The sequence below is a fragment of the Ixodes scapularis genome, unplaced genomic scaffold, assembly GCF_016920785.2.
Source record: "Ixodes scapularis isolate PalLabHiFi unplaced genomic scaffold, ASM1692078v2 PGA_scaffold1__304_contigs__length_218370807, whole genome shotgun sequence".
Lineage (NCBI taxonomy): Eukaryota > Metazoa > Arthropoda > Arachnida > Ixodida > Ixodidae > Ixodes > Ixodes scapularis.
This window is the reverse complement of record NW_024609846.1, coordinates 20,976,972-20,989,724: the sequence shown is the minus strand read 5'-3', so window position 1 is coordinate 20,989,724 and position 12,753 is coordinate 20,976,972. Positions and strand designations below refer to the sequence as shown.

At 40.2% G+C, this 12,753-nt stretch overlaps 1 protein-coding gene across 1 annotated transcript; it reads left to right on the top strand.

Moving 5' to 3' along the window:
* LOC115311253 lies at nt 1–12,537 on the top strand. Its single transcript, XM_040205681.3, has 6 exons — nt 1–130; nt 466–578; nt 3,157–3,424; nt 7,014–7,318; nt 10,158–10,444; nt 11,494–12,537. Exons 1-6 carry the CDS (start codon nt 1–3, stop codon nt 12,425–12,427), a joined length of 2,037 nt encoding a protein of 678 aa, XP_040061615.1. The 3' UTR covers nt 12,428–12,537.
* Nucleotides 12,538–12,753: the final 216 nt, after the last annotated feature.

Genomic DNA, 12,753 nt, shown 5'->3' with positions numbered 1-12,753 from the left:
ATGCAGTTCCTTCCATGTTTGAAACTCCAAGGGCACCGTTTGAGCTACAAATTGGCTCAGATGTGGAAAATCTCCTCAGAACTGCATCCTTCTGCTTCCAAGTCGTTCCTGTTTGAGAAAGTACCTCAAGGTAAGTCATCTATAAATACTTTGTTTTTATTTAAAATGCCCAGAAGAAAGTAAAAATAGTCATGTTTCTGTTTCGCCAAATACAAAATGAATATGAATAGGTTTTATGCCTATACTAGTTATTAATATTTACACTGCTCAACAGAGGGAAGGGACAGCCGAGATTTGAAAAAAATACTCCATCATATTGAGGATAGGCTGAAATGTTGTAAAGTATTACAATAGTAGGAAAAAATACTAGCGCAGGACCAGGTGGATTTTTTTCAGTTGCGCACCAGTCACTTTGCTGTATTTGGAGATTTGTATGTGTCCTTTGTTAACCTTGTTCTTCTTCAGGGATCATTATCGTTACACAGCATACTGCAGCATTCAGCAACCCCACAAAAATAATGCAGCATGTGGAACACAACTTTGTGGTCAATGCAATCAAATGGGTTGTACATTTGTGTGTAAATTTGTGACTTGATAAAGCTCTTCAGTTTAAGAACCAATTAAGTTACAAATCCAAAGAAGTAACAGCACATCCAAACCACATAGTATGTCACATCACAAAGATGCAAGACAAGTTTCTTACTTTTATAAGGCCACTCATACATGCCACTCATACATTGCCGTGCTAAAAGGTATTGAATCATGACTGTAAAATACTGGGGTGCATGCTTCATAGCATAGAACATTACAAAAAACTAATCACTGCTAAGCCATTACAAAATTAGAATCTCAGAATGCTGCATGAGGCAATAATGAGGGAACCTGGTCAGAAAGCTTTAGTAATTACAAAAGCAAATCAGGTCCACAGGTCTGTTTTTTGCACCTCTCCAGTCAAATGAGAATACACGGTGGTGCTGGAAAACAAAGAAAAGAGGAGGACACCATTGTGCACTTAATGGTGTCTAGTTATCGTTTTGTCCTTATCTTCGAGCCCTGCCATGTATTAAAAAATTTAGCACAAACTTGCCCAAGAATCAGCACTCTCCAATCATTATAATAATCTGATTTTTGCAGGTTATGTGTCCTTCATAAGCTCATTAAACACTAGCACCATGCCTTGCATAGTTAATAATTTGCAAGCAGTTAACATAACAAAAAATTGTTAATACAAATTCCAATTTTAACTTCAGCGTAAAAAAAGATCAAATGAAAAAAATGATGGTTGAATATTGTGACAGGGCAGCCATACACATCCAAGCTGTTTGACGGATTTCATCTAATTAAGCTATTGTACATCCTACAGTAACACTACAAAATATCAGTAGTATATTCATATTGTATAAAAGGTTTCAATTCTCGCACAACAGAGATGTTAATCCTTCCAGCACATAACTGCCCTGAAAAGAAGGCTAGTTATTTTGCTAGGAAAAAATGATTGTAATGACTATTATTAGCTTCTGAATACAGTAGCGTAGCCAGAAAATATTTTCGGGGGCTGATTCAAGGTGCTGGTGCAATCACACACACAATAAAAAGAATTGTATATATATTGTGAGACAAAGACAGGTCAGTCAGACGACGGTTTTTATTGAAATCTGGTGTCTATGGAACGTTTCCCAAAAAGGTGCCGCCAGTCAGCTGACGAAGCCGATTGGCCCACACACAGCCAAAAATGATTACGTCGATGCTTGTGGGCAGTGCTACGCATAAGCGCCCTTACAATATATATATTTATGTATATTTAGAGAGAGAGAGAGCACGAAGAGGGGAGAAAGTGATTATTGAATTCATTGCATTAAAGTTAGGGAAAGGAAAAGGGAAAGAGAGCTGGCGAAAAATTGGGCCAGAAGCAAGGACTGAACCCGCAATGTTCGCCTGATTTAATTCCTGTAGCAACAGTTGTCGTCTACCCAGTTAAGCGAATTCAAAACTAACAGTACACAGAGAGCTGATCAAAAATTGAGTCTGCCGAAACCAGTGGCCGGGATGGTCTAATCAGTTAAGGCGTCGCCCCGAGGCGAAGGTTGCGATATGTGTGTGTATGTATATGTATGTGTGTGTGTGTGTATATATATATATACACACACACACATATATATATATATATATCCTTAAAGGAACCATCAGTTAAAACTGAGAAGATAGCACAGCAACCCAGAAAATGTCCTACTGAAAGCATGTAACAGATGAAGGGAGAGATATTTCTTTGCTATTGTTTGCTTGCTCTCACCATGACTTGCTGTACCTCACTAGGGTGCCATTCCTGAGTTTTTCACACCACTTGCATAATAATTTTGAATTAACCGCTGACAGCTTTACTTTGTATTTATTACATGAATTGGCTGTGTCTACATGGGAACCTGAGTGATCAAAACAAATTTTATGGCGTACATTTCAAGCCAACATACAACGGCCCCAACAAAGGACAGAGGAATCTATAAAGTACTTGGGAACCTACAACATGGTATCCAAATCTTTCTTAGATGGCACCAATCTTATTATAATCTGAACAACTCAAATAGACCCTAGGATTACATCTCTGTTTAGAGCAAAAGCAACTGTTTCCAACATCAAGAAACGTCCATTTAATTTTCTGACGATGAATTATAAACCCTGGTGGAAATTTAATTTGATATATCCAGGTGGATATGTATAAAATGTTTTCCATATGTATTTACAATCACATAAGCCTATTTAACCTTTTTCATTGCCACCATACTGCTGTGAAAACATACAGAAAACCATAACATTCTCTCTCCAGACTCTAAATGTATGCGTCTTGTTTTAAAAAAACAGAAATCACTATACAAACAGAAATGTGCACGTAAGCTTCAATAAGCAAGAGTCCAAAAACAATGTTTTCAACAAATGTGTCCTATATATCGAGGCATGACAGCTCAAATAATGAACTTCCAACCATATGATGATGCCTAGCTCATGCCTGACTGCCCGAAAACTGCAGATTAAAAAATGTTATTCATAAGCATCTAACAGCAATTGGAAAATTAAAGCTATCAGACAATGTGAAAAGCTATAATTTCATAAAATGACTCGTTTGACTGCAATATATTGAGGTGCATCATCTCTGCTTTACAGAACTTCAGAGGCATGTTTGGGTTCAACCCCGACCTGCTGAAGACCCTAAAGCTGAAGACAGCCCCAATGCCCGAGTCTGAGCGGCACGGAGGGTTGGTGCTGGACGAGCTAAAACTCAGCGAGCATCTTACTGTGGCAGCGTCAGGACATCTTCAAGGCTTTGTGGACTTGGACAAGTTCACACCTCCTGAGCTTCGGACTGTCCCAGCAGACCATGGACTTCTCCTGGTTTTTCAGCCCTTCATGGGAGACTGGATACAAATCATAGGTAAGTAAAACAAGGAGCTACTTTATAATATTTTAATAACTTTATTCAAATTTGTACCTATTGCTCTGCATTATGGCCTTCGCTAGTTCAAGGCCTGCATAGGTGTGGCAAGTAAATAAGAGATTTGACACAAAATTAAACCTAGAGTGATGCCCAGCTTTACATGAGTGAATTCATAAATCCTCTTACTATTCCCACATGCAATCTGCAATCTTAAATTTGTAAAAAACAAGCATGACCTGTGATTCACACAGCTTTTCATAACATTACTGCCTAACATATATTCTCGGATAAATGCCCTATTTCATTATGCATATGTTAGTGCCAGGTGGATGTCACCATCACCAAGTTCAGCTATTTTTTGAAGCACACCATAGCGCACATACACTATCCCTCTCTGAAAGTATGCCTTTCTCCTAAACATGCACCTGCACTGTGGCTAAGCGACATTCATAGGATCGCGGCATCTGCTTCGCAGGTACTTACTAGTTCAGTGTAATGGTGCTTGGTGAGGAGCACGCTCAATGGGGTTAACTAAGCTGCTGCAGCTCTGACTTTGTCAAAACATAAACATATAAATATCACAGTTCATATCAAAGCAAATATACATAGAATGGTAATTTATTCTACAAAACTACTTTTCAGAAATACTAATATATTCACACCCTTAACTTTTATAGACGCTTTGCAGCAGCTGTGCATGGACGCCGCCATAACTGACCTTCAGTTTTTGTTTCCTCTTATTTCGTTTATTTCACTTCATGTTTACCATAGCAGGCCAGGTTATTGCCACATTAGATTCAACTGTGTCCTTTTCTAAAGCATCGGCCTTTGTGGAGGATCGCCAACTACTGTTTCAGTTGCTCGGCCTCTCGGTAAGACAAGAGAAGGCCAGCAATGGCGACTGTAATTTGGCGCGTGTGTAAAGTGTCTATATCGCTTTTGTAAAAAGGCTCTTATTTCATGATGATAATGCAATTAATGCAATGTAAGAGTAATGATAATAATCCCCAGAGAAGGGGATTCTTCAGGGATTACTATCATTACTCTTATTTTATGCTGCGTTACTCTTATTTCATGCTGCGTTACTCTCATTTTATATGAGCAATGATGAGGTTATCCAGTATGCAATTTCGCTTTGACCTCCATGCTGATGGTACCTAGAATAGGGTGTCACTAAAGAGCCATATCCAGGATATACAGGGTATTCCACGTAACTTGAGCCAAGGTTTAGAAATATTTTGGTGCATTTTAGGAAGACAAAACCAAACGAATAGGGTTGTTCATTGTTTGGAGTAAGTCAGGCTATTTTTTTGTATTTTGCCCAATTAACTAATTAAGATTAATCAATTAAATTTTGAAATATTCAATTTAGAGCAAAAGTTCCAAGGACAAAGTTGTAGAGCATCCTCAGAAACAACCAATTCGGTGGTCTTTATCAAAAAACCTCTAACACGGTTCGTTTTTTCGGGCTTCAAAAAAGGGCCAAAATTATGAACACGAAAAAACGCGAATTCGTCAACAGCGCCCAGTCAAGGCCTAGTTTATTCAAAACACGGCTGAGAGCACTGCAATACAAGGTGCACATGCATGCACAAAGTCACAATTTTTGTTAATAATTCAGACACTTTTTTCAAAGCCCATAAAAAAAGGGTGTTAAGGTTTCTTGATTAAAACCACTGAATTGGATGTTTCTGAGGATGCTCTGCAACTTTGACATGTGAGCTTTTGCTCTAAATTGAATATTGCAAAATTTAATTAGTCTTACTTTATAAGTTAATTGGGCAAAATACAAAAAATAGCCTGACTTGTTCCAAACAATGAACAAACTTATTTGTTTGGTTTCGTCTTTCTCAAATGCACCAAAATATTTTTAAACCTTGGCTCAAGTTATGTGAACTACCCTGTATATATATAACACACCTCTGACAACTACCTAATCATATATTGGGTTACCAGGTATAGAATGGATAATTTAAGGAGTTAAGGAAAATATTTAAACCATGAGGGGTCAATAAACATTTATGCAAAAATCAAGAAGCCACAAAAATCTGGGGCCACAGTGTTGGTGTGTGCCACTGTGGAGTAGACATTTGTAATGAGCATAACATAGGAGAAACCAGCATGGCTGCTAACTTTTACATCACATGACTAAAGTCTTTTGCAATATAAAAAGTTCAGTCATGCAGGAATGGAAGATTTTGAGTTTGAAGTGAATTCAAAGTGAATAATGGTTTTAGCGGAATATTTTCTAAATGAATATTGAATAGTTTCTCTAAGCCTTTCGTTGCTGATGCAATATGCAAATTCAATTTTTTTTTTATTGATCCCTTAATCAGAGAAAGGAGGAAGAGAAAAAAGCAACTCACACGCTGCTTGACTAGCCTCTGCACCCTGTAGATTATTCAATTGATCAATCTGCCCCCCGTTTTGACTAGCCTCTGCCCCCACAGATTAATCAATTAATTAATCTTCCCCCCATAGATTAATCAATCAATCAAATAATAAAAACTAAACATAACTCATGATGTTGTTCCCAAGCTTCTACTTGTTCATTTATACACTAATTTTAATTTTATACTTATGAACTGTGACCTCAGAAAGTCCAACCCCTTGGGGTGGCAAGTAAACAAACGATTTGACATAAAATGAAACCTACAGAGATGCGCAGCTCTACCTAATTCAGTGGATTTATAAACCTTGCTATATGCAAACATTCTTTCTGCAATTTCGGATTAAAAAAAAATAATAATGAATAATGAATGTGGTTGTCAGGGCATCTTTGCCAAACATACACTCTTAAAGAACGGCCAAAGCTTAATTTAGAACATTTTACTGCAATGTACATATCAACATGCACAAAGTTGCTGTTTATAACTACACCAGGCATGCGCATACACCATCCCGTTTTGAAAGTGTGCTTTTCTCCTAAGCACACAATTGCAAAATTCATACCTTTCCAAGTGTTGATCGCAGCGGGTTACCCTGTTGAGTACGCTTCTTACAGAGCACAGGTGCACTGTGGAGAGGCAACACCCGCGGAAACGAGCTCCGCGGGCGGTGCGTCTTGGCAGTGCACCGGTGCTTGGTAAGAAGTGCACTCAAAGGGGTAACCCGCCACAATCAATACTTGGAAAGGTATGAATATCGCAGTTCACCTAGAAGCGAATATCGGATAGTGTATTATTCTAAACTACTACTCTAAATTTTGAATATTTGCATAACAATAATAACGTTCAATGTTAATTTTATGAATAACCTGAGGAGACAAAATGACTAACAAATTAGCATACTATTGATATATTGCTAGGATGACCTACTATATTTATTTATGACCTTTTATTAGGTTAATGCTTCCTCATAATCATCTTGGTTTTATTTGTTTGGACACCTTGACAGTGGTGGGTACTGCTTGTCAATTTTTAAAAAGTCCATAATCACTAGCAACATTTTGTAATATTGTCATGCTGTATTAGAATCCTGTGGGGGTGATAGTAAAGTGATGCCATGTGGAACAGGAAGAATATAAAATGGGATCATACAGTCACTTGACTTGATGAATGTTAGTATTATTCTAATTTTGTTTCAGGAGTGTTCGCATCACGAGGCAACGTGAAGGGCCACCTCCTCAGCAAGATCATCACAGAGGCCATCATTTTATGTGAGGAAGCTGGCCTTTTCGTTGACTACCTGTGCTGTGATGGTGCCAGCTGGAACAGAAATATGTGGCACAGCTTCGGCATCGAGGCAAGCCTAGGCTCCGTGCAGTGCAAGTGCGAGCATCCTGTGGACCTAGAGCGGCACATTTTTTTTATCTCCGACTTCCCCCACCTGGTGAAATGCGTGAGAAACCTGCTTCTGGATGATCAAGGCTTCAACACCCACGAGGGACATGTAAGACATTAAGTTACTCTTTCTAAGAAATTTCCTAAAAATATTGGGAGATTTTGGGGAGTTCATGGCACACTGTCATAAAACTAATATGTAACAGTATTCCAAAAGACAGTCCTTCCCACTTTGGAGAGAACATCAGCATCAATGAGGGGATGGCACAGCAAACATAACTAAATTGGTGACCAGACAGGTGAAAGGCGGCACATGAAAAGGAGTGTGTGACCTTTTTAAGTTTCCCCTTCCACATTTCCTTGACCTCGGGTTTAGTTGTTTGTGATTCACAAGCTTAACTGCATGCACTCAAAACACTTTCCTGACAGCCCTCAGTGAAGAAGCGCTAGAGTTGTGATTCTCTCTCTAATGCATGAAGCATCAACTGCAGACTGCAGTAAAACTTTATTTGGGAGACACTGAAAATACTTTTTGCTCCTACAGATACCTTCTATCATATAAGTAAGGCTTTGTGCTTTCGGATAAATCCGAAAAACACCCGCCAGTAAAATTTTTGTCAATTCAGATTTATCCGATAAACTCCGAATTGTTATGTGCCCATGCCACCCCCCCTCCCCCTCCTTCTTCTTCTTCTTCTCCCCTCCCTCCCTCCCTCCCTCCCTCCCTCCCTCCCTCCCCCCCCCCCCCTTGGGGCAAAAAAAATATTTATATATATATATTTTCTTTTACAATTTCAGCAGCGCAGGATCAATGGTCCTGGGATAACGACACCATAATTATCTTTCAAGCCTCGGACCGTTGTCAAAATGGGGTCTTGTGGCTTGTCTCGTCAAGGTTGGTTCACGGAAACAGGTCATCGTACCATTCGTGTCACGAGAAAAGCCACTCTTGGTTTCCAGTTTGGGCCATGGGATTTGGGATTTAGAGAAAGGAGAGGGTATGTTTCTAGGGGTAACAGTGAAAGCTATGGACCATAGAGATTGTATAAAATAGGGAAGAGGGGCAGTTGAAACTTCTCTATTACATCCTTAAGCACTCCACCTCGTGCGGCTACGTGCTACATAGATGGGATGACTACGAGCTTCCTTGCAGCTACCTTTGGCATCATTACGAACCAGCGCACAAGTACACAGTTATTCAAAATCCAAACACACAAAAAATGCACTCACACAGCGCTGAACTATCAACTGATTTGTATTTCAAACTTCCTCTTCTTCGACCCCAAGGGATAGGTTGCCAAGGAAGAAATCAATAAACTACCTCCGGCAGTTTATTGATTTTAAGGTATCGACATTTATCAAAGCCACACTTGTGTGCAAATTTTGTCGTGGGACAAATTAGTATTGCCAGGGGCACCGACGCCAAATTAAACTGAAGAAATCTTAATTGACACAAGCGCTTTTTATTTTTTATCTGGCATACGTTTGCATCCGGTTATTATTTATTATTTTTTAATAGGAAACACTGCGAAATTAATATCTGAATTTCGAAAAATTGGGGACTTGTGAAAAATAAACTCTGATAAACACCGAATTTTTGCTAAAAAATAAACTCCGAAAACACAGAGCCCAACATCTAAGTAGGATTCCGTGTTTTCAGAGTTTATTCCTCATGAAATTCAGAGGGTGTTTTTTGGAGATTATTTTTCATCAAAGAATTGGGGTTTATCAGAGTTTATTTTTGTTAGATAGCAAATTATTTAATATTCTAAATTAAATTTTACCGTGTTCCCAACAAAACAAAAAAAATGAAGAAATGAAGTCTGGACACAAACCTACTTTACATTTATCAGGACGTACCTGTATTGAGCGACATTTCTGCAACTGCATTAGGCACTGGCGCCCTTGCTATCCAGCACTACCTATCCCACAACAAATATTGCAAAGAAGTGTTGCTTCAATAACAATCAATGCTCTTAAATACCGCAACTCACGAATGGAGTCATTGGAAAGCATGGAGGCTTCATTTTCCCTCCCTCGTTATTAAAATCTAAATAATATGGTCAAAGCTGGAAACCTAAACATGACTTTTGTCGTGACCCAAAGGTACCATGACCTGTTTGTTGTCTTGAATGAACCTCGTCACACAAAAAAGTAAACCTCTTTCTGTCAGTAATCCGAGATTTCAAAGGAAACTAAAGTGACCTTTCCTCAGGACCATTGACCCTGTGCTCCTATGCAATTTATTTGTAAAACAGTCTTTTAACTTTTTCTTTTGACGTCATGACCGTGAAATTGTTTTATTTATAAATCCAAATTCAGCAAAATTTCACGGGCGAGTACTTTCCCATTTATTTTTTATTTACAAAAAACATAAATTCTACTTTTTAGAGATAGTTATCGCTACGAAAGCTCACCTATTCTGGAAACCAACCACTAACTTTAGAATAAATGTCCTTTGTTAGGGAAATGTTATCATTTGGGATATGAAGGTGATTTTGGGGTGTGACCATAGATAACATGACTAACAAGTGACCCTTAATACAACCACCGAATTCACTGTCTTTAGGAGTATGAAATACTCCCTTGAAGCAAAAGACCAGAATGATGCTATATGGCAGACAGGAATGCTATGCATGATTTAGCCCCTTAATTATCATAATAATACTTATTTGCACATATAGGCTATTCCCTGCAAGGCGTGCAAGGCAAACCAGAAAGGAAAAAGGCTGTACATGTGTGTGTCTGCTGGTCAGCCTCACAAAAAACAAAACAAACAATAAACACTGAATAACATTCTACGATCTAAAACTTAATTTATTATGAGAGAAAATATGATTGGACCCTGTGGGACATTCATATTGGTAGAGATGGCACCTCCTCAGTCAAGCAGACTTTAAATAGATATGCTATAAAATATTTAAGTGCAATGCATGCCTTTTTTCTAGGTGCAGTTGGGACATATCCAGGCTGCTTTTGAACTGGATGCCAACAACGTCACTGCGAAGGCCATGCCACAACTTACGCTGGCACACATCAAGCCCAACTCATTTGAGAAGATGAGGGTAAATCTGGCCTTCCAGCTGTTCACCACAGACGTCCTCCGTGGACTGCTGGTGTTCCAGACCGCCATCGAGGAGCAGCATGGGGACAGTACAGCGACAGCGCACTTCGTGGAGCTCATCAGAGACCTCATTGCAGCCATATCCTCGCGGACCCCTACAAGGTCGCTGAAGTAAGTTGTCGGGTGTGCATGAGCTGCACAAGCATACAAGAACAAAAAATATATCAGGTTCAAACAAAAGTTAATGTTCTGCAAAGCATGCTCTAAAGGCGTGCTATGTTAATGCAGGATTTAAACACTCTGAGATATAGAAATAAATAACATATGCTAAAATCACAAAAACACTTGACACAATTTATTCTCTCTTAATATGGGCACAATTTGCACAAAATAATTTAAGATGAAAAAGCTCACTAGAACAGATCTCTGTTCTCAAAGAAATAAAGAGAAAAGAACATTTGAGTCCAACATGTTTTGATTGACATATATATACTATTCAATAACATTCACTGAGGGCAAACAATAGGAGAGATATTCACAGTGATGGGGTAAACTATCACCAGAAGGACTTTATTCAGTTCCCATTCAACTCACTAAACATAAATGACTGCATAGAAGAGTCATTACATACTCGGACAATATCAAATATGTCTGTTGTCATCGCATTCCTATCAGCATCCAATTCCATGCACTGCAAGTGAGAGGGTACCAGACAATGATGTATAACTATACAAGAATAGGCATAACCATTATAGGACATAAAATTAACTTTTCCTTTAAAACCAACAAGCAGCCAGAAAGAAACTCTCCCTTAGCTGCTTTGCATTCAACAACGAGAAGGACCTTCCTCTTCTCTGTGGGGAGTAGTCAGTGGCGAACAAACTTTTTTTTGAGTGGGGGGGCAAACCAGACCCCCCCCCCCTCCCCGGGGCGGGGGGGCGGTGCCCTTGGTATCTTGGGCGCTGCCAGCCAGTGTTTGCCCTAACCAGTGGCAGCTGTTTCAGAGGGGGGGCAAGTGCCCCCCGGTTGGTATGCCCATGGGAGCAGTTCAGAGGCCCACTCATGTGGGGAGAGGAGAGAAAAGTTTGAAAGGGAATGGCAAGCAGGAAACTGGGAACTTGTTTTCTGTCCAGCAGAAGTTGCTTCTGCAGGTCGACTTTTAGGCTAACAACTCTTGAGACAATGTGCCATGGTCATTACAAGTTTTGTTTGCCCTGCAGGAGATCTTCTGGGCAGCTCCAGTGCCTCCAGGCAGTGCTGAACTACCTCAACGAATGGGAGATCCACGCACAAGGGCGTGGCTTCCTAAGCAAAAGCACCGCGGAGGGACTGCGGGTCACATTGACGAGCACACAGGAGCTTCTAGGATACCTGACAGAAAAAGTCGGGTACACCTTTTTGATGGCGTCAAGCCAGGACTGTGTGAAGCGCCTCTTTGGCATCATCCGCCAGTTCTCTGGCTCCAACGAGCACCCTGGTCCAAGCCAGTTCTTGATTATTGCGAGTGCTCTACAATTTTACAGCCTGGCAAGGTCCCCAAAAAAAGGGAACACACCACCGGCTGTCGTCAGTGCACTACTCAGCTGTCCCCCTGCTCCCAAAGAGAAAGAGTGTCTCGCCAAGCTGGTTGACAAGGCCATCGACAATGGCGACTTGGAGACAGCCAAGGAAGTGCTGGATCACCTGCCCTATGTGGCCCAGAAGAGTGATGCGAGGCTCCTGTACTACATGGCGGGCTACGCCGCTCGCAAAACTATCCTAAAGAGCTCATGCAGCGAGTGCAAGACATCTTGTCTGGTCACTGCAGACGCAGCACCAGAGGGGCTTTCTTCTGCAACACGTGCGTTCGACCGGGGGGGTCTTCTGTATCCCTCCAGGAGGCTCTTCGACCTCATAAGCACCCTAGAGGACTCGGTCACTGCGTCTCTGAGTACACGATGCCTCCATCCGGACACTATGACAGACATTCTTGCCCGGATCGGTCAGAGCAATGTTCCATTCATTGGCTGCAGTCAGCATGCATCAGCTTTAACAAAAAGAGTTGCCCACTTCTACTGCATTACGCGATTATATTTTTTTGTTAAATCTATCAATCGCAGTAGAGAACAACGATCAAAGCGCAAGAATCTTAGAAAATCTGCCTCTCTGCAGTAACCTTGAATCCTGGCAGTTTCAAACTTGTCTGCAGTTTCTTTTACATGTGTCATTGCTCAATCCTTTGACAAAACATAATGTAGCTTTTTCTTGAACTTTTCTTACTCAAGTCGTGGTGGAAATCCAACTACTGACTTTGGCTGTAGTATTTCCTGTACAGCTTTTCAACTTCATTGAGACCGAATGGAATATTCTTTCTTATAGTTTCTCCATTTATGGAAACCAGCTTAACGTCTGACCATGGAGTTTCTTGTGCAACTGTATACCACCTTGATAAAACATTATTTTATTCTTGTTCCTTGTTTCCTCACCATAAGCGACAGTTT